The sequence below is a fragment of the Capricornis sumatraensis genome, chromosome 10, assembly GCF_032405125.1.
Source record: "Capricornis sumatraensis isolate serow.1 chromosome 10, serow.2, whole genome shotgun sequence".
NCBI lineage: Eukaryota > Metazoa > Chordata > Mammalia > Artiodactyla > Bovidae > Capricornis > Capricornis sumatraensis.
Window position 1 is genome coordinate 88,439,143 of NC_091078.1, and position 18,169 is coordinate 88,457,311.

The 18,169-nt window shown below is 50.0% G+C and overlaps 1 protein-coding gene across 4 annotated transcripts in view; it reads left to right on the forward strand.

Moving 5' to 3' along the window:
* The window catches only part of FAM107A (family with sequence similarity 107 member A), a 36,528-nt gene extending 18,653 nt beyond the window's left edge, over positions 1-17,875 (forward strand). For 3 of the 4 annotated variants that reach the window (XM_068981856.1, XM_068981858.1, XM_068981857.1), the window contains exons 2-4: positions 12,390-12,564; positions 14,712-14,868; positions 15,364-17,875. In XM_068981856.1, coding sequence (XP_068837957.1) covers positions 12,390-12,564; positions 14,712-14,868; positions 15,364-15,471 — 440 coding nt within the window. In that variant the 3' untranslated portion in view covers positions 15,472-17,875. Of the gene's footprint in view, positions 1-8,780; positions 8,899-12,389; positions 12,565-14,711; positions 14,869-15,363 lie in introns of those variants that run through there. The other variant, XM_068981859.1, reaches the window with a different exon arrangement.
* The last annotated feature ends 294 nt before the right edge of the window (positions 17,876-18,169 follow it).

Here is an 18,169-nt window from a genome sequence, read left to right on the forward strand (position 1 = left end):
TCTCTGCCTCTTTTAAATACAGTAGGAAGAGTGAAAGATGTCAAACCCAGCCTCTCAGTTCATCCCACCACACCTCTTCCCTCCTTGGTGTCCATTTCTTCGTTCTCTACTTCTGTGTCTCTATTTCTGTTTTGCAAATAAGACTGTCTATCTCATTTTTCTATATTCCACGTATATATGCGTTTATAAACAATATTTGTTTTTCCCCTTTCTTCCTTCACTCTGTGACAGTCTCTAAGTCCAGCTGGCCTCTATAAATGACCCCCTCTCATTCTTTTTATGACTGATGTTCTACTGTGTATGTACCACGTCTCCCCCCAACCCCCGCCCCCGCATGGGAGTGCAATTGCTTTACAGTGTTGTGTCAGTTTCTGCTGTACAAGAAAGTGAACCAGGAACTTCCCTGCTGGCCCAGTGGTTAAGAATCTGCCTTCAAATGCAAGGGTTCAAGCCCTGGCCAGGAAACTAGGATCCCACGTGTGCCACAGAGTACAGAAGCCCACGAGCTACAATGAACCACAGCGAAGACCCAACAGATAATACAAAAAGTGAAGCAGCTGTATCTATACCTACATCCCCTCCGTCCTGAGCCTCCCTCCCAGGCCCCCACCCACCGCTGGGGGTCATCACGGAACACTGAGCTGAGCTCCCTGTTCTATATGGCAGCCTTTCACTGGCTGTTTTATCTTTAGTGGTGTATGTGTCAAAGCCACTCTCTTAGTCGTTCAGCCCTGCCCTTCCCCGTGTCCGTAAGTCCATTCTCTGTGTCTGCATCTCTATTCCTGCCCTACAAGTAGGCTCATCGGTACCACTGTCTAGATTCCATATGTGTGCATTAATATAAATACTGTTTCTTTCTGAATTACTTCACTCTATGACAGACTCTAGGTTCATCTGCATCACTACTAATGACTCAGTGTTGTTCCTTCTCATGGGTAATGTTTCATTGTATACAGCACCACATCTTTATCCAGTCGTCTGTCAGTGGGTGTTTAGACTGTTTCCATGTCCTGGCTATTGTAAATAGTGCTGCAGTGTACACTGGGGTACATGTATCTTTTTGAATTATGGTTTGCTCTGGTTATATGGCCAGCAGTGGGATTGCTGGGTCATGCTGCTGCTAAGTCACTTCAGTCGTGTCCGACTCTGTGTGACCTCATGGACGGCAGCCCACCAGGCTCCCCCGTCCCTGGGATTCTCCAGGCAAGAACACTGGAGAGGGTTGCCATTTCCTTCTCCAACGCATGAAAGTGAAAAGTGAAAGGTGAAAGTGAAGTCGCTCAGTCATATCTGACTCTTAGCGACCCCATGGACTACAGCCTACCAGGTTCCTCCGTCCATAGGATTTTCCAGCCAAGAGTACTGGAGTGGGGTGCCATTGCTGGGTCATGGCCTAGTTCTATTTTTTTTTTTAATGAACCTTCATAAAAATATACTTTTTTTTTAAGAACCTACTAATGTTTTTAATGACCTTTATACTGTTCTTCATAGTGGCTGTATCAGTTTTACGTTCCCACCAAGAGTGCAAGAGGGTTCACTTCTCTCCACACCTTACCCAGCATTTGTTTGTAGATTTTTTAATGATGGCCATTCTGACACATGTGTAGGCACTACCTCATTGTAGCTTTGAACTGCATTTCTCTAATGATTAGTGATGTTATCTTTTCATTGGTGTGTTGACCATCTGAATATCTTCTTTGCAGAAATGTCCATTTAGGTCTCCCACCCATTTTTTGATTGGGTTGTTTTTCTGATATTGAGCTACGTGAGCTGTTTGTATATTTTAGAGACTAATCCTTTGTCAGTTGCTTTGTTTGCAAATATTTTCTCCCGTTCTGAGGGGTATCTTTTCATCTTATTTGTGGTTTCTTTTGCTCTGCAAAAAGCTTTTAAGCTTAATTTTGCCCCACTTGTTTATTTTTGTTTTTATTTTCATTACTCTAGGAGATGGGTCAAAAAAGATCTTGGTGCAGTTTGAGTGTTCTGCCTGTGTTTTCCTCTTTAGAGTTTTACAGTGTCTGGCCTTACATTCAGGTCTGTAACCCACTGTGAGTTTGTGAGTGGTGTTAGGGAGTGTTCTAAGTTCATTCTTTTACATGGAGCTGCCCAGTTTTCACAGCACCACTTACTGAAGAGACTGTCTTTTCTCCATCGTATACTCCGTGCCTCCTATGTCACGTATGAGGTGCCCAAAGGCCCATGGGTTCATCTCTGGGCGTTCTATCCTGTCCCACCGATCTGTATTTCTGTTTTTTGTGCCCGCACTATATTGTCTTGACTGCTGTAGCCTTGTAGTAAACTCTGAAGTCAGGGAGCCTGATCCCTCCAGTTCTGTTTTTCTTTCTCCAGATTGCTTTGGCTGCTTGGGTGTTCTGAATTTCCATACAAATTATTATTTTTTTAAGTGTTGTGAAAAATGCCATGATAATTTGATCAGATTGCAATGACTCTGAAGACTGCGTTGGGTAGTACAGTCATTTTCACAATACTGACTCTTCCAGTCCTAGAACACAGTGTATCTCCCCATCTGTTTGCATCATCATTTCTTTCTTTCATCAGTATCTTACAAAGTTATCTGCGTACCAGTCTTTGCCTCCTTAGGTAGGTTTATTCCTAGGTATTGTATTCTTTTTGTTACAGTGCTAAACTGGGATTTTTTCCTTAATATCTCTTTCTGATCTTTCATTGTTAGTTACAGGAATGCAAGAGATTTATTAATTTTGTACACTGTGACTTTGTACAAATCATTGATTAGGTCAAGTATTTTTCTGGTGGCATCTTTAGGATTTTCTATGTATAGTATCATGTCATCTGTAAATAGTGACAGTTTTACTACTCCTTTCCCAATGTGGATTCCTTTCCTTTCTTCTCTGATTGCTGTGGCTAGGACTTATTGAATAATGATGGACATATTTGTCTTATTCCTCATCTTAGAGGAAATGCTTTCAGTTTTTCACCTTTGAGAATGATGTTAGCTGTGGGTTTTTCATATATGATCTTTATTATGTTGAGATAGGCTCTCTCTCTATGCCACTTTCTAGAGAGTTTTCCATCATAAATGGCTGTTGATTTTCTCAAAAGCTTTTTCTGTATCTAATGAGATGATCAGTCCTGAAGTACTGGAGCTTCAGGACTAAAGCTGAAGCCCCAATACTCTGGCCACCTGATATTAAGAGCTGACTCACTGGAAAAGACCCTAATGCTGGGAAAGACTGAAGGCAGGAGAAGGGGAAGACAGAGGATGAGATGGTTGGATGGCATCACCGACTCGATGGGCATGAGTTTGAGCAAACTCCGGGAGATAGTGAAGGACAGGGAAGTCTGGCGTGTTGCAGTTCATGAGGTTGCAGAGTGTCAGACATAGCATGTCTGAACAACAACGAGGTGATCATATGGTTTTTATTCTTCAATTTGCTAATATGGTGTATCACACTGGTTGATTTGCACATATTGAAAACTTCTTGCACCTCTGGGATAAATCCCACTTGATCATGATGTACGATACTTTCAATATGTTGTTGGAAATGATTGCTAGTATTGAGGATTTTTGCACACGTGCTTATCAGTGAGATTGTAAATTTGCGTGTGACGTCTTTGTCTGGTTTTGGTATCAGGGTGATGGTGGTGGACTCACAGAATGAGTTTGGGAATGTTCCTCCCTCTGCAGCTCTTTGGAACAGTTTGAGAATGAGAGGTGTTACCCCTGCTCTAAATGTTTGATAGAATTCTCCTGTGAAGCCATCTGGTCCTGGACTTTTGTTTGTGGGAAGCTTTTTCATCACAGTTTCAGTGCTTGCGACTGGTCTGTTCATATTTTCTATTACTTCCTGTCAAAGAACCAGCTTTTAGTTTCACTGACCATCGGTATTGTTTTCTGTGACTCTCTTTATTTCTGCTCTGATCTTTATTTCTTACCTTCGGCTATCTTTGGGTTCGCTTTATTGTTCTTTCTCTGGCTGCTTTAGGTGTAAAGTTCAGTTTTGAGAGTTTTCTTGTTTCCTGAGGTAGGATGGCATTGCTCTAAGCGTCTGTCTTAGAACTGCTTTTGCTGCCTCCCACAGGTTTTGGATGTTTTCACTGTCATTTGTCTGTGGACATTTTTGTATTTCCTCTTTGATTTCTTCAAGATACGTTGATTGCTTAGTAACATACTTTTTAGCCTCGATGTACTTGTATATTTTAACATGTTCCTGTAATTGATTTGTAATACTGTAATTAGATTTTTAATATTAGAATGACTTCTACACTAGCATTGTGGTTGGAAAACATGCTTGATGTGATTTCAGTCCCAAGATGTGATCTATCATGGAGAATGTTCTATGTGCCCTTGAGAAGAAAGTGTATTGTTTTGGGATGGAACGTTCTATAAGTAACAATTAGGTCTGTCTGATCTAATGTGTCATTTGAAGCCTGCGTGTCCTTCATAATTTTCTGTCCGTATGATCTGTTTGTGTAAGTGGGGTGTGTTACCGTCAATTCCCCCTTCTGTGGCTGTTAGCATTTGCCTTATATATTGAGGTGTTCTTATGTTAGTAGTTTAGTCGCTAAGTTGTGTCCGACTCTTGCGACCCCATAGACTGTAGCCTGCCAGGCTCCTCTGTCCATGGGATTCTCCAGGCAAGAATACTGGAGTGGGTTGCCATTTCCTTCTCCAAGGGATCTTCCCAACCCAGGAACCGAACCTGGGTCTCCTGCATTGCAGGCAGATTCTTTACTGACTGAGCTATGTATATTTCAACTGTTACATCTTTTTCTTGAATTGATCTCCTGATCATTATGCATATCCTTCCTTGTGTAACAATCTTCATTTTAAAGTGTATCTTGTCTGATATAAATATTGCTATTCCAACTTTCTGTTGATTTCCATTTGCATGGAAAACCTTTTTCCATCCCTTCACTTTCAGTCTGTATGTGCCCCTAGGTCTGAAGTGGGCCTCTCACAGATAGCATATGTACAGGTCTTGTTTTTGTATCCATTCAGCCAGGCTATGTCTTTGGTTGAGGCACTGAACATATAAATATATATGTTCCTAATGCCATTTTCTTAATTGCTTGGGGTTTGTAGGGTTTTTTCCTTCCCTTTATTGTTCTCTTCTCGTGGTTTGATGACCATCTTTAGTGTTGTGTTTGGGTTGCTTTTTTTCCTATGTGTACTCATTCATTGTGGTTTTGCTTGCATTTCCCATGAGCTTTTGATAAAGCAGTCTGCACACACACGCATGCACATGCGTGCACGCACGCACGCGCACACACACACACCCCTTTCCTGGTGGCTCAGTCAAGAATCCACCTGTGATGCAAAGACCTGGGTTCGATCCCTGGGTTGGGAAGATCCCCTGGAGAAGAGAATGGCAACCCACTCCACTGTTCTTGCCTAGAGAATTCCACGGACAGAGGAGCCTGGAGGGCTGCAATTGCAAAGAGTTGGACGTGACTGAGTAACTCAAACACTATACATACACACACACAAAGACACACACAGACAAGATTGTTTTAAGCTCCTGGTCTCTTAATTTCAAAAGCAGATCTCATTTCCTACGGTTACTGGTTTGCTATCAGATTTCCTCTTCGCATCCCCTGGTGGGGGAGGTTGGTCCAGAGGCTTGTGCCGTTGTCCCTTGATAGGGGGTTTGGGGGTGGTGCAGTGACCAGAGCCTGCCCTCTGATTGTCGCTGCCCTGGCAGGGGTGGGGTCTGCTCCCCAGCTGTGGGAGTGGAGCCCCGTCACGGGGAGAGAAGCCACTGAGTGTCCCTCCTCAGGAGCTGGTCGCCTGAGAGTGAGCTCTGCTGTGTGAACTCAGCAAGCACTCTGTTGCTGGCACTGCTTTTGGCCCCACCATGACTGTGGGGGTGATTCATATTGTTGGTCACTAGCAACCAGCCCTGGTGACCCCCTGGTGTCCTTTTCACCAGGCCCCAGCGCAGGTGCCCTGACTGAGGTCGCGTCCTGGGACTGCAGTGGTCGTGTACCTGGGCCCGGCCTGGCCGGACCCCCGTTGAGTGTGTCCAGAGACCGAAGCTGCAGAAGCCAGACCTGTTCCAGCTGCAGGAGTACAATTCCTTGAGGTGTTTCACAGGCGCTCAATTTAGGAACCCAGCAGCAGAGGTGGCTCCGGAGGCTCAGCTGTGGTTTCAGTACCCCCTGCAGCTGTTGCTCCCACCGGACCCTGTGCCAGAGCACATGGGCCCACCAGGCAGGAAGGAGCTGGGGCCCAGGGGATCAGGGTGAGCGGGCCTCCCAGGGGGCAGGCAGCTCTCAAACTCCATGTCCCAGCCCCCGTGGGCACCCCGTGTCACACTGGGACCACCTGCGTGGCTCTCAGCCCGTTTGCTGGGCTCTTCTCCAAGGCCGCCTTCTGTCCCAGCCCTCCTCTCCTCTTCCTCCTTCGACCTCCTGGCTTTACAGGGGATCTTTCTTGTCCTCTTAGGTGTCTGAGGCCCTCTGCTAGCTTCCTCCCAGGTCAGTAAATCAGAATCCAGGGGTAGTGTCTGAGGCCCTCTGCTAGCTTCCTCCCAGGTCAGTAAATCAGAATCCAGGGGTAGGACTCAGGCACTGATATTTATTAAAGTCCCTCGGATGATACAACAGGGTTAATATCAACCGATTTAACCAGTACAGTCCCCCGACCCCACCCCCAGTCCGGAAATACTTTAAAATGTACAAGCCAGTACTTATCCGGACAAGGTAATTGCCTCTGTATTGGAGCATATATATGAAGGCTTTATAAGATTCAAAAGAAGTTTTTAAATATCAGGTCCATGGGAATACTGACAGTTTCTCATAAGGCTTCATTACAGCACAGAAAACAAATAGTTTAAGCATGTTTCTGGCAAGTCACTTTCTCTTCTTTCCTTTTCACTGTCAAATCATTTTCCAGTGTAATGAAATCTTAGCCTAATAGGGCTGTTGCCTGCTCTTTACCTTTCATGGTCAGACTAGTGCAGAAATATTAGCCCTACGTGAACACACTGCTTCACTGGAAATCAATGGCACCGGGGAAGAATGTGCACCTTACCTTATTAAGACTCCGTTCTCCCTCGTGGCTGCGGTATGTGGACTGGGAAAATTCTAACACAAATGACCAGTACAGTTTTTAAGAAGACTACGAAAGCTCAATCTGAGACAAGTGGGATACTTTATTACTGTGAAATTTTTTTAATTGGAGTATAATTGCTTTACAGTGTTGTTAGTTTCTGCTGTGCAACAATGAATCAGCATTTGTATACACACATCGCCCTCCTTCCGCGCCTCCCTCCCACCCCACCATCTCACCGTCTGGGTCGGCATAGAGCACCGAGCTGAGCTCCCTGCGCTAGGCAGTGGCTTCCCGAAGGCCGTTTGACGCATGGTGTCTATGGAGGAGTGGGATCTTTTAATGGTGATGATTAATAACACCTAGTGAGGTGGCCCCACTCAGAGTGAGGCCCCGGCAGCCGGCACACACTGAGTCCTCACCTCAGGGCCAGGCACTTGCGAGCCAAGCACCACCTCCTTTATTTTGCAGCAACCTCCTGAAGAAGGGTGCTGATCAACAGCAGCTGTCACACCTACTCAGCACTGCTGTTCTCGCGGAAGCAGTCACACGCAGTTAGGTAATGAGTGGGCGTGGCTGTGTTCCGGAGGGGTTGGGTTTCAGCCAAAGGCTGGAGTTTTGGACTCCTGCTGCAGACACTTGCCCAAGGCTAGGAAGGGGCTGAGCCAACGTTCAGTCCAGGTGCTAATGGCTCCAACATCATTCTCTGGTACTTTGACAACCTCTGAAGGACATGCATTAGCCACTCAATTTTCTCCTCAATAGGTTCTCTTTTCTGCTTGCCAGCTCCTCAGAGCATTACCTTTCTCTTTTCAGAGATGACCTTATGCTCACCTCACATTATTGCCCCCATCACGGCCACCTCCCTGCTCAGGACGCCCCAGCAAGCTGAGAGACCAGGCCAGAGCAGCCCTGGAAATGAACCCCCCTCTGCTCAGGAGGCCGAGCTGACCCTCAGGAAAGCTGGATTTTTCTGGCCGACTTCCTGTGCTTTGTTGAGCAGCCTGTTTTACTCCAGCACTTAGCTGAGGCTCTTCTATATGGAGGCCTTTTTAAAAAAAAAATTTTTTTTTAATTGGAGGATAATTGCTTTACAATGTTGTAGTTTCTGCCATCCATCGACAAGAATCACCCAGCGGTATACCTATGTCCCCTCCCACCCCTCCGGGTTGTCACAGGGCACCGATTTGCCCTCCTGTGTAACACAGCAGATTCCCACGGGCTATCTGTTTTACATATGGTAATATGTATGTTTCAGTGTTACTCTTTTTCAATTTGTCCCTCCCTCTCCTTCCCCCAGTGTCTGAGGCCTCTTTTAGTTCAACTAAAGGCAGGACGGTTGGCTCTGCAGCTCTAAATCCTGGACAGGGACACACACACATCACCCATGGATCTCACACGTGTTTCCTGAAGTTCAGAACATTAACTGGCAAAGGCAGCAGTTTTCCCAGCTTGCAGGTCTGGGCTGAAGAACCAGTCACGTCCTTCAGACTCCTGCCTCAATCACCACACCATCCTGGTCTCAGCAAAACAGCATCTGCCACACCTCACCACTGATGTTATTTTTTAAAAGCCTAGAGCTGGTCATTGATTGGACCTGGGGTGCAGGGCTGGCTACATAGTTTGCAGGAGGTAGCCCTAGTGCTGAAGAACCTGCCTGCCAGTGCAGGAGAGGTCAGAGACTGAGGTCCATCCCCGCGTTGGGAATATCCCCTGGAGGAGGGACTGGCACCCTCCAGTATTCCGGTCTGGAGAATCCCATGGACAGAGGAGCCTGGCGGGCTACGGTCCGTGGGGTCGCCAAGAGTCAGACACGACTGAAGCGACTTGGCTGGCAGTGCAAACTGAGAACGCAGGACCCGCGGGTAAGCGCGATCCTCTGTGGGCCGCCCTGGGGTGGGGACTGGCCCCGGGCAGCCCACTCATTGGCTCGCTGCTGACCTATGGGGTGAAAGGTCCTCAGCCCGGCCAATCGGATGTTTTTCCTCTGGAATTTAAGGGGAAAGACAGAGGTTGCCCGTTGCAAGGAAAAGAAACCAAAGTCATATAAAAGACTTCCCAAACCTGCTGACAGTTTCTCCCCACACAGCGGCAAGAATGACCTTAAAATCAAACCCGACGCGATCCTTCCGCCACTTGAAACCACCCGTCCACCCTCGCTCCAAACACGGCCCCGCTCCGTCACTCCCTCACGCCACTCCGTACACACTGTGCCTTTTTGTTTCCTGAACAGACCGAGCTTGTTCAAGGTACATGAGTCACACAGGCGGTTTCCTCTGCTCCCCCCCAGCCTCCCTCTTCCTTCTCGGCTCTTAAAGGTCAGCGGCCGAGAGGCCCTCCCGCTGCACCTGGCTGAAGGAGGTCCTCCGGTCAGCCCCCTGCGTTTGAGCCCCTCCGTGTGCAACCGTTTATTTTTGTTGGTCTGTGTACACGTTGGCTCTCTGCCTCCCTCGCAGAATTTCAGCTCTTGGGGAGGTGGAGCCTTGCTTGCGCAGTTCATCTCTACCACCCTACCTGGTAAATTACAGGAACTCCAACATACTGTAGGATAAATGAGTAATTGTGTGATTGTGTACTTTCTCAACGGTCGTTCCTGTTACGCAGGAACCTTTTGGTTTTGTGTGTTTGTTTTGAATCTGGGCACACTATTGAATTTCCTCATTAGCTTCAAATGCTTTTCTGTTAATCCATTTGGGAATTCTGGGTATAGATAGTGATTATCTTACAAAGATATTAATTCTGCCCTCTCCCAAAGTTATATAATTTGTTTCTATTTCCTGTCTCGTTGCTTTGGTGCCATAGTTAGTTGATTTCAAGACAGTGTGACTGATGAAAATTACCAAGCTCTGGGGGCATACAGGAACTAACAGCAGGACGACCAGCTGAGGAGTGGAAGCACTGATTTTACGCATGGTGTGATAATGGCCTGTGCTGAAGACATAGGAAGGAAAGAGTGGCTGGCAATTACTTGATAATGGGAAAAGGCAGAAGAAAGGGGGGAAATTCTCCGAACTCCAATCTGAGTCAAGATACTCTTAATGCATTGGCTCCCAGACAACTTAATCTCAGACTAAGAGAATATCCACATTTTTTAAAGGAGGAAGGAGTTGATACAGCCAACTGTTTGTCTAGTGCCCATTTTTAACTACCACAGTCATTTTTTAAGGCCCCTCAAATTAAGGATATACCTGAAAATCAACAGCCTCATGAAAAAGGAAGCGAGAAAATTAGAATACTCATTGTAGAAAACGGTTTTGCGAATTGAAGAAAATTGGCAACCACGGCTCCAGGCTCTGACACAGTCTGTCTACATCCAAAATATAACAGTTTTCCCAGCATCTTACAAAGGGGGTCTCACTTAGTCATCGTAACAGCACCGTGTAGTAGGTAACATGCCAAACATGAGTCTGGATCACTACCATGGGCAGAGCTTTGAGGCCCACATTCCCTAACACATCACCTTGCAACTGACAGCCCATCAAACCCTCTGCTCCTGTTTTCTCCACCCCACCCCCTGAACCTATTGCCCACCTCTAGGTTCTTGCACAGACCTCCATCCCAGTCTAGTTTACTTGGAGAACTGCTGTTCATCAAGCAGAGAATGGCGTTCATCCTCTTCCTAGAGGTAGGGAAGAAGTAAAGGCCTGTCCACAGGCAACACGGTGCTTGGTGTGGTGAAAGTCACAGAATATAAACGTACTATTTTAACCATACTTACCTGTACAGTTCAGACGCACTAAGTACATCCCCACTGTGTGCAACGGCCACCATCATCCGTCGCCTGAATTTCTCACCTTCATAATCTGAAACTCTGTCCCCAGTCCCCACCCACCTAGCCCCTGGAATCAACCAGTGTACTTTCTATGAATTTGACTATTCTACCTCTCTCACAGGTAAAATCAAACAGTCTATGTCTGCACCTCATGTATATTGGAATGCATTAAGGTTGAGATTTTCCCTATAAACGGATTGTACTTCTCTTTCCCCCTGTGCTGCATACACAGTAGTACAGTAGTGTAAATATGTCTGGGGGGGATGAATCGGGAGAGTGGGGTAGACACATACACACACAATGGCTGGTGGTGTCTGAAGAGGGGAGCCAGAGCCTGGTGTGCGCAGCGCAGACACCCCCCCCTCAGCTCCGACGTGGAGCCCACAGGCCCTAAGGCACCGGTTCCCCGAGACCAACCTCCCTGAGACTCAGTTTCCTCATCTGTACAACCTCAAGGGTTTCACGATCAATTACCACGCCAGACACTGCCAAGCCTAGTCTGTAGCAGAGGCTCTGCCTCAGAAAAACAGGACTCATGAAGAGGTCAGAACCAGGGCCTAAAGTTTCACTCAAAATAGCCAGCCTGGGTCATTCTCTAGAGGAATTTTAAGTCTCTCTCTCACACACACATGCACGTGCACAAACCCCACACACTCTTCTCTCTTACCTTCACCCTCACAGTTGCTTAGTTGAGGGCACTTCAAGGATATGGAGCCCACCTGGAGAGAAGTGAGCCCTTCTGCCGAATTTCAAATGCACTGACGTTTCAAGCTACTGTGGTGGAACTGAGGCCATGAAGAAGGCAGACATCTGCATTCAAGATGACAACCATCCCTCTGTAATTAGACATGGCAGTCCTGGGATTTCATACCCTTCTCTTTGATCTGCAGAAACTGAAAAGCTGGACACGTCTGTGAGGAAACTACAGACAGGAAAATAAGGGGTGATGTTTTCTTTATCACTGCATTTATCCAAACTACCTTTAACAAGTACTCATTGCTCTTTTTATATATCTTTTCTTTCTCTGATACAAGCTCCCTGAGAAACAGAAACTCAAACAGAATTCCTCTTATAGGAGGAAAAAATTTTTCCTTAAAGGTCAAAAACATTTGCACACGTCAACCCATGTACTTTGTAACCCAGGACCACTTTTCAGCCATGATCCCCAATCCCTACACCCTGGGCACAGGCTATCTATTTTATTGTCACAAATGAGGAAACCTAGGCTTGACAGTCAGGTAGCTTCCCCAGGGCTGCATGGTGGCTAAGATCCATCAAACACCAAAAGCCTTACCCTTCAACTGTGCTGCGAGAATGGTTGAGGTTGTGCGCTCATCTGACCCACTTCCCCCATCCCTGCTGTGTGAATGGCTGAGGCTGTGCGCTCATCTGACCCGCTCCCCTGTCCCTGCTGTGTGAATGGCTGAGGCTGTGCGCTCATCTGACCCGCTCCCCCGTCCCTGCCACGAGAATGGCTGAGGCTGTGGGCCCATCTGACCCGCTCCCCCGTCCCTGCCACGAGAATGGCTGAGGCTGTGGGCCCATCTGACCCGCTCCCCCGTCCCTGCTGTGTTGTTTCTACAGCCTCCATGTACTCTGAGATCCAGAGGGAGCGGGCCGACATCGGAGGCCTGATGGCCCGGCCAGAACACAGAGAATGGAACCCAGAGCTCATCAAGCCCAAGAAGCTGCTGAACCCCGTGAAGGCCTCCCGGAACCACCAGGAGATGCACCGCGAGCTGCTCATGAACCACAGGAGGTGGGAGAGGAGCCCCCTGTGAGAGGCCGGCCTGGCAGTCACCCTGGGGCTCTGACAGACAGGGCAGGTCCGGGGGTGCCCCATGTGGTCAGCAGAGAAGGCAATGGCACCCCACTCCAGTACTCTTGCCTGGAAAATCCCATGGACGGAGGAGCCTGGTAGGCTGCAGTCCATGGGGTCGTGAAGAGTCGGACACGACTGAGCGACTTGACTTTCACTTTTCACTTTCATGCATTGGAGAAGGAAATGGCAACCCACTCCAGTGTTCTTGCCTAGAGAATCCCAGGGATGGGGGAGCCTGGTGGGCTGCTGTCTATGGGGTCACACAGAGTCGCACACAACTGAAGCGACTTAGCAGCAGCAGCAGCAGCATGTGGTCAGCAGCACACACTGTGGAGGTCCAGCAGCCCCGTGACCCCGCCTAGTCAGCCACGGGTGCCTGCTCTCCATGTGCGTCAGCTACATGGATGCCCTGTGCCCAGACCGGGGGGCACACAGAGGAATGGGACCCAGTTCCTGCCCTCACACAGGAGACCGACGTTTGACCAGATGGTGGGACGGGTGCTTTGAGGGAGGCACGAATGGCCTGCGACCCCAGCGGAGCCACCAGCCTGGGCTCCAAGGACGAAGTGATGCCTCAGCTAGTGCTAGAAGAGTGGGTGGGAGTCGGCCAGGCTCGGAGGTGGGTACTGGCCGCGAGCAGCTGATGGATGAGAATGTGAGAGTGCAGAGGAACCTGGAGGAGCTCAGAGAGAGTGAGGAATGTGGGGCTGTGAAGGGTCCCAGTGCTGGCTGTCACCGTGGTAGAGGAGGGATGAGTGGAGCAGGCAGGCCAGGAGCATGCAGTGCGCAAGGCTGGCTGGAGGTGTCGGGCCTGGGACTACTGGGTTACTGAGGGACTGTGGTGAAGGGCAGGCTTCCCAGCTGGCACAGGGGTAAACAACCTGCCTGACAATGCAGGAGACACAAGAGAGGCAGGTTTGATCCCTGGGTCAGGAAGATCCCCTGCAGGAAGAAAGGGCAACCCACTCCAGTATTCTTAGCTGGAAAAATCCCATGGACGGAGAAGCCTAGCAGGCTACAGTCCATGGGGTTGCAAAAATAGTCACACACGACTGAGGCAACTGAGCATGCATGGGGAAGGGAGAGGGAGGCTGAGCGTCCCTCCCTTCCCAAGAAGGCCTCTCTATTCAGCAGCACCAGGACGCAGGTTGCAAAGCCTCCGCAGCTCCTCCTAGTGGTGGCTTTTGGTATTGACGCCGGCTGTGATTGTCCTTATTTTCAACTAACATACTGTCCCAGCAGATCTCATTTTTCATCCATGTTGTCCTCCTGCCCGTTGGTTACACTAGTCTCTCTGTATCCGCCGAGACTGGTTAGGGCCCCTCAACAGAACCCCAAAACTCAAGGCCCTTGTATAAAGTGGCACTGCACAAGCCCGCCCTCGGTATCCACGAATTCAATCTGTGGAAACGGAGGGTTGACTGTGTATTGGAAGTACTTCGTCAAGACCCCTTTTAGAGTCGTCCCTTTTAAAATCACCAGTTTAAAAAACAGAAGCCTAAAGACAAATCAGGGTGAATGTTTGCAGGATAAATGACAAAAATATGTACGTTATCTCTTACAAATCCATACAGAGAAAATGAACAGAAGGTACAGTTAATTCACAGAACAAATGAAAGTAGCTGGCACCCATCTCCAAGCTGCTCCACCCGACCCTGCAATACAAGAAGACTGGACAGTAAGGAGAAATAGATGCTCTTAAATACTGTTGACAAAAGTTATAAATTGGATAACCTTTTCTAAGGAGCAGATGGGAACATATAACCAAAAATCTTTGAAGATTTTGCCTGACCCAGCAATTCTACCTAGAAACTTACCCTGAGAAAATGACCAGTAATATCCTACAGCCTGGTCTCTGCGCTCAGACAGGCCCGGGTACAGATCCCCTTTCAGTCTGTTCACACCTGTGACGTGGACTGGAGTTTCAAGTCTAGGGGTCCCCCTTCCCTGTACCCTGGAACAGAAATGCTTGCCCATCCCCGGGCTACCAGACTGCACGAGGTACTGGCTGATGTCAGTGCAGGCTGCAGCCCTGGGTGCAGGGCGGTGGGAGTCTCCTAACGTGCCCCCCCCCCCCCAACCAGGGGCCTGGGCGTGGACAGCAAGCCGGAGCTGCAGCGCGTCCTGGAACACCGCCGGAGGAACCAGCTCATCAAGAAGAAGAAGGAGGAGCTGGAGGCCAAGCGGCTGCAGTGCCCCTTTGAGCAGGAGCTGCTGAGACGGCAGCAGAGGCTGAACCAGGTGCGTGGGGCCCCCAGCCCCAGCTTCCTCCAAGACTACCTGCTGGCCCAGGGAGGCGCTCGGCCTGCAGTCACAGCTGACGAGGAGGCGGAGCCAGACGCGGACTGGACCCAGGGTCCACCCCTGGCCTGCGTCCTCACTCGGCCACTCCCTTCGCTGTGTGACCTGGGTTCAGAGAGGGAACGCACTGGTCCAGTTTTCTCATTGGCCCCATCTATTGCACGCTGATTCTGATTATCTTCTCACAGCTGCCCTGTGAGCCCAGTGGAGTTTCCATTTGAGAAATGAGGAACCTAGGGCTCAGCTGAGGTCCGCAATTTGAAGCAGGCTTCCTGGGGAGAACAGCCCCGTGCTGTGTCCCCTCAGCTTCCAAGCTGGTGGCAGAACTGATCCTGGTTGTTTCCCCAGAGAGGACCCTGGGTCCAAACCCAGTGGCTTCTGAGTGGGAATCTCCCTAGCCCACCCACCTCACATCTCTGCTTCTCTTTCCTTCAGCTGGAGAAACCACCAGAAAAGGAAGAGGACCATGCCCCTGAGTTTATTAAAGTCAGGGAAAACCTGCGGAGAATCACCACTTTTACCAGTGGGGAGAGGGCGCTGTAGAGCTGGCTCCGGAGCCCCAGCGCCCCCACCAGCCCGCCCCGGCCCCCACCGTGCCCCTCCAGCCCTCCTGTACCTGGCAGCCCTGGCCCCTAGACTCGGCTCTGCGGTGTTCATGCTCGCTCCTGGAAAAACGCGTCGCCCCAGAGGGCCGCCCCGCACCTGACCCCCAGAAGATGGGGATCGTGAATGCAGGCTTCTCCTAGCACTCATCGCTCCTGCTCCCAGAAGCAGCCGCTGCTGAAGGAACTTCCCCGGGCTCCCTCCTTGAGGAGCTGCTGAGCCCTGCCAAGATGCTTCAGGCGGAGCTGAGAAGGGACAGGTGCCTCTCTGGCCCCATGGGGCCCTGCTTCTCTGGACAGCCCAGGTCTCAGAGAGCTGCCCTATGTGGTCTCTGCAGCCAGGTGTGGGGCAGCTAAGCAGAGCATCGTGGGGGCACCTACCCTGAAAGCCTGAGGGGAGAATGGTCTGTCCTCAGGAAGGGCGGGGCGGCCCAAGGCCGCCCTCCAAGGTAGACGCACTAACAAAGACAGCTCCGGATGGTCTGCCAGCCTCTCCCCACCCCTTCACCTTTATTCCCTCCACGCCACCCGCCTACACCCTGTAACCGCAGCAGCCCAGGGCTGCAGCCGCTCTGCTTCTCGAAGTTAGAACAGTGCTGCTTGAACTTCACTGTGCCTATAAATTACTAGGGCCCTTTGCTGGAAGACGGCTTCTGATCCCGCAGGCTGGGGTGAGAGCTGAGAATCTTGGACTCCTGGACTGCCTCTCTGAGGCCCACACTGTCCCTGGCAAGGCTGTAGCATCCAGGGGTGGCGAATAAAAGCCCTTCCAGCTCCCGTGACCCCCGTCCTGGAGATTCCCATCCGCCTCCACAGCCCCAAGGCGCTCTTTGTTTTCCTCCCACCCCAGGTGCCCGGGAACACCCTGAGCTAGGAAACGGTGTTGGTTATGGGACCAGAGATGCACGTGATTGCCAATCTGCCTTTCTCACCACACGGATGCAATTCTAGCCAAAAAAACTCACAAAACTTTTTTAAAAGAATCCTTCCCCAAAGCCTACAAAAAGCAAATAATATAGTGATTTTCAACAAGCTTTGGAAAACATAAGAAACCAGTTTGAAGACCCCAGCCCCACCCTGCGACACTGGCCCCACTGAGTGCGCATGAGGCCCACGCCCGACTCGGATTCTGTCGCTGGGGCCAACTCCGTGGACTCACTCACCCATTCTTTCTGAGAACTCGCCTCCCAACACGGACCAAATGTTTGAACTTTCATTCCTGTCCCATATTTAAAGATCTGGAGACCCACCAGGCCTTTTCCTTTCCCCCTGAAGAATAAAACCCCTGCCCCATAGCTCAGTTGGTAAAGAATCCACCTGCAATGTGGGAGACCTAGGTTCAATCCTGGGTCGGGAAGCTCCCCTGGAGAAGGAAATGGCAACTCACTCCAGTGTTCTTGCCTGGGGAATCCCATGGTCACAGGAGCCTGGCAGGCTACAGTTCATGGGATCGCAAGAGTCAGACACAACTTAGTGTTTTCTTTCTCTGGCTTTGTAAACCCATCATTCAAGGTAACAGGGCTCCAGTAGAAAAGCATTTCCTTTTACCCCCAAGACTGCTGGGCAGAGCTGCCGCTGGGATGCAGTCTGGTAACTGGACCAAAGATGGGAGGGAAGGGACCGCCCTGGTGTTACTCCTACCACCAGAGACATCGTCCTTCTCCTGTGTGTGCTGAGGGGCGTGAACAGACATGCTGCGTGTGGGGAGGGACAAAGAGGCTCTGAAAGGCTCTTGAATGTGACCATTTTGGTGAGAAGGAGGGAATGCTATTTTACATGTCTGTCTGGCAAGGGTCATGCTAAAAATGCACAACCCCTGAGTAAAGACCACCACTTCCCCAAAGAAGTCGCCCCCTGTCGTTCAGACGTGAGGAGAATGAGACTGAGCGTCCAGGGGGGAGGAGCCCCCAAGGGAATGCCTGGGGGTTCACTGTGGGCCCCGGGGTGCTGCACGGGGGCAGCAGGGCATGGAGACAAAGCCCTGAAGAATCAGAACAGACCGCGAGTGCCACGGCATTCCCGGAGCCTGGCAGACACCCCTGTTCCCGCCCAGGGCTCCGTCCCACTCCTCCTCTCTGGCCCTCTCCAGGGGTGACCACGTGACCAGGTACGGCCAGCGACATTTACAATGAAGGGGCTCCTGAAAAGCTTTTCTGATGAGAGAGACAGATTGGTAACACGCCCTTGCCCCTCCCTTCGTTGAGGGTGGGACACCTGGAGCCACAGCAGCCATGTTGCTACCATGAGAAAATGGCCAAGAGAATCTCCGAGAAGGGCCCAACTGTCATGTGACCAAGCCGATGCCGGCAGCCATCCTCCTCCGGGATTCTTGTAAATACAAATAAATCCCCTTGTTTACGCTACTGTTGGTCGGCCTCTATTCTGTGGAAAAACATTCCTAACAGAAGCCCAGCTCGGTGGCCCAGAGTTACCTGCAGCCTGTCCTGAAAGTCAGATTCCCCTCTGTCATCAGAAACCTACTGGATCAGGAGCCCCAGCGACAGTGCCGGGGACCTGTTTCTGCACCTCTGCCGGGCAGCCTACATGGCACGGGTCTGCGAACAGCTGCCTGGGCATCACCGACTCACACATCCTGAGTATGTGTCGAGACTATGCCCCGTGGCAGGCAACGTGCCACA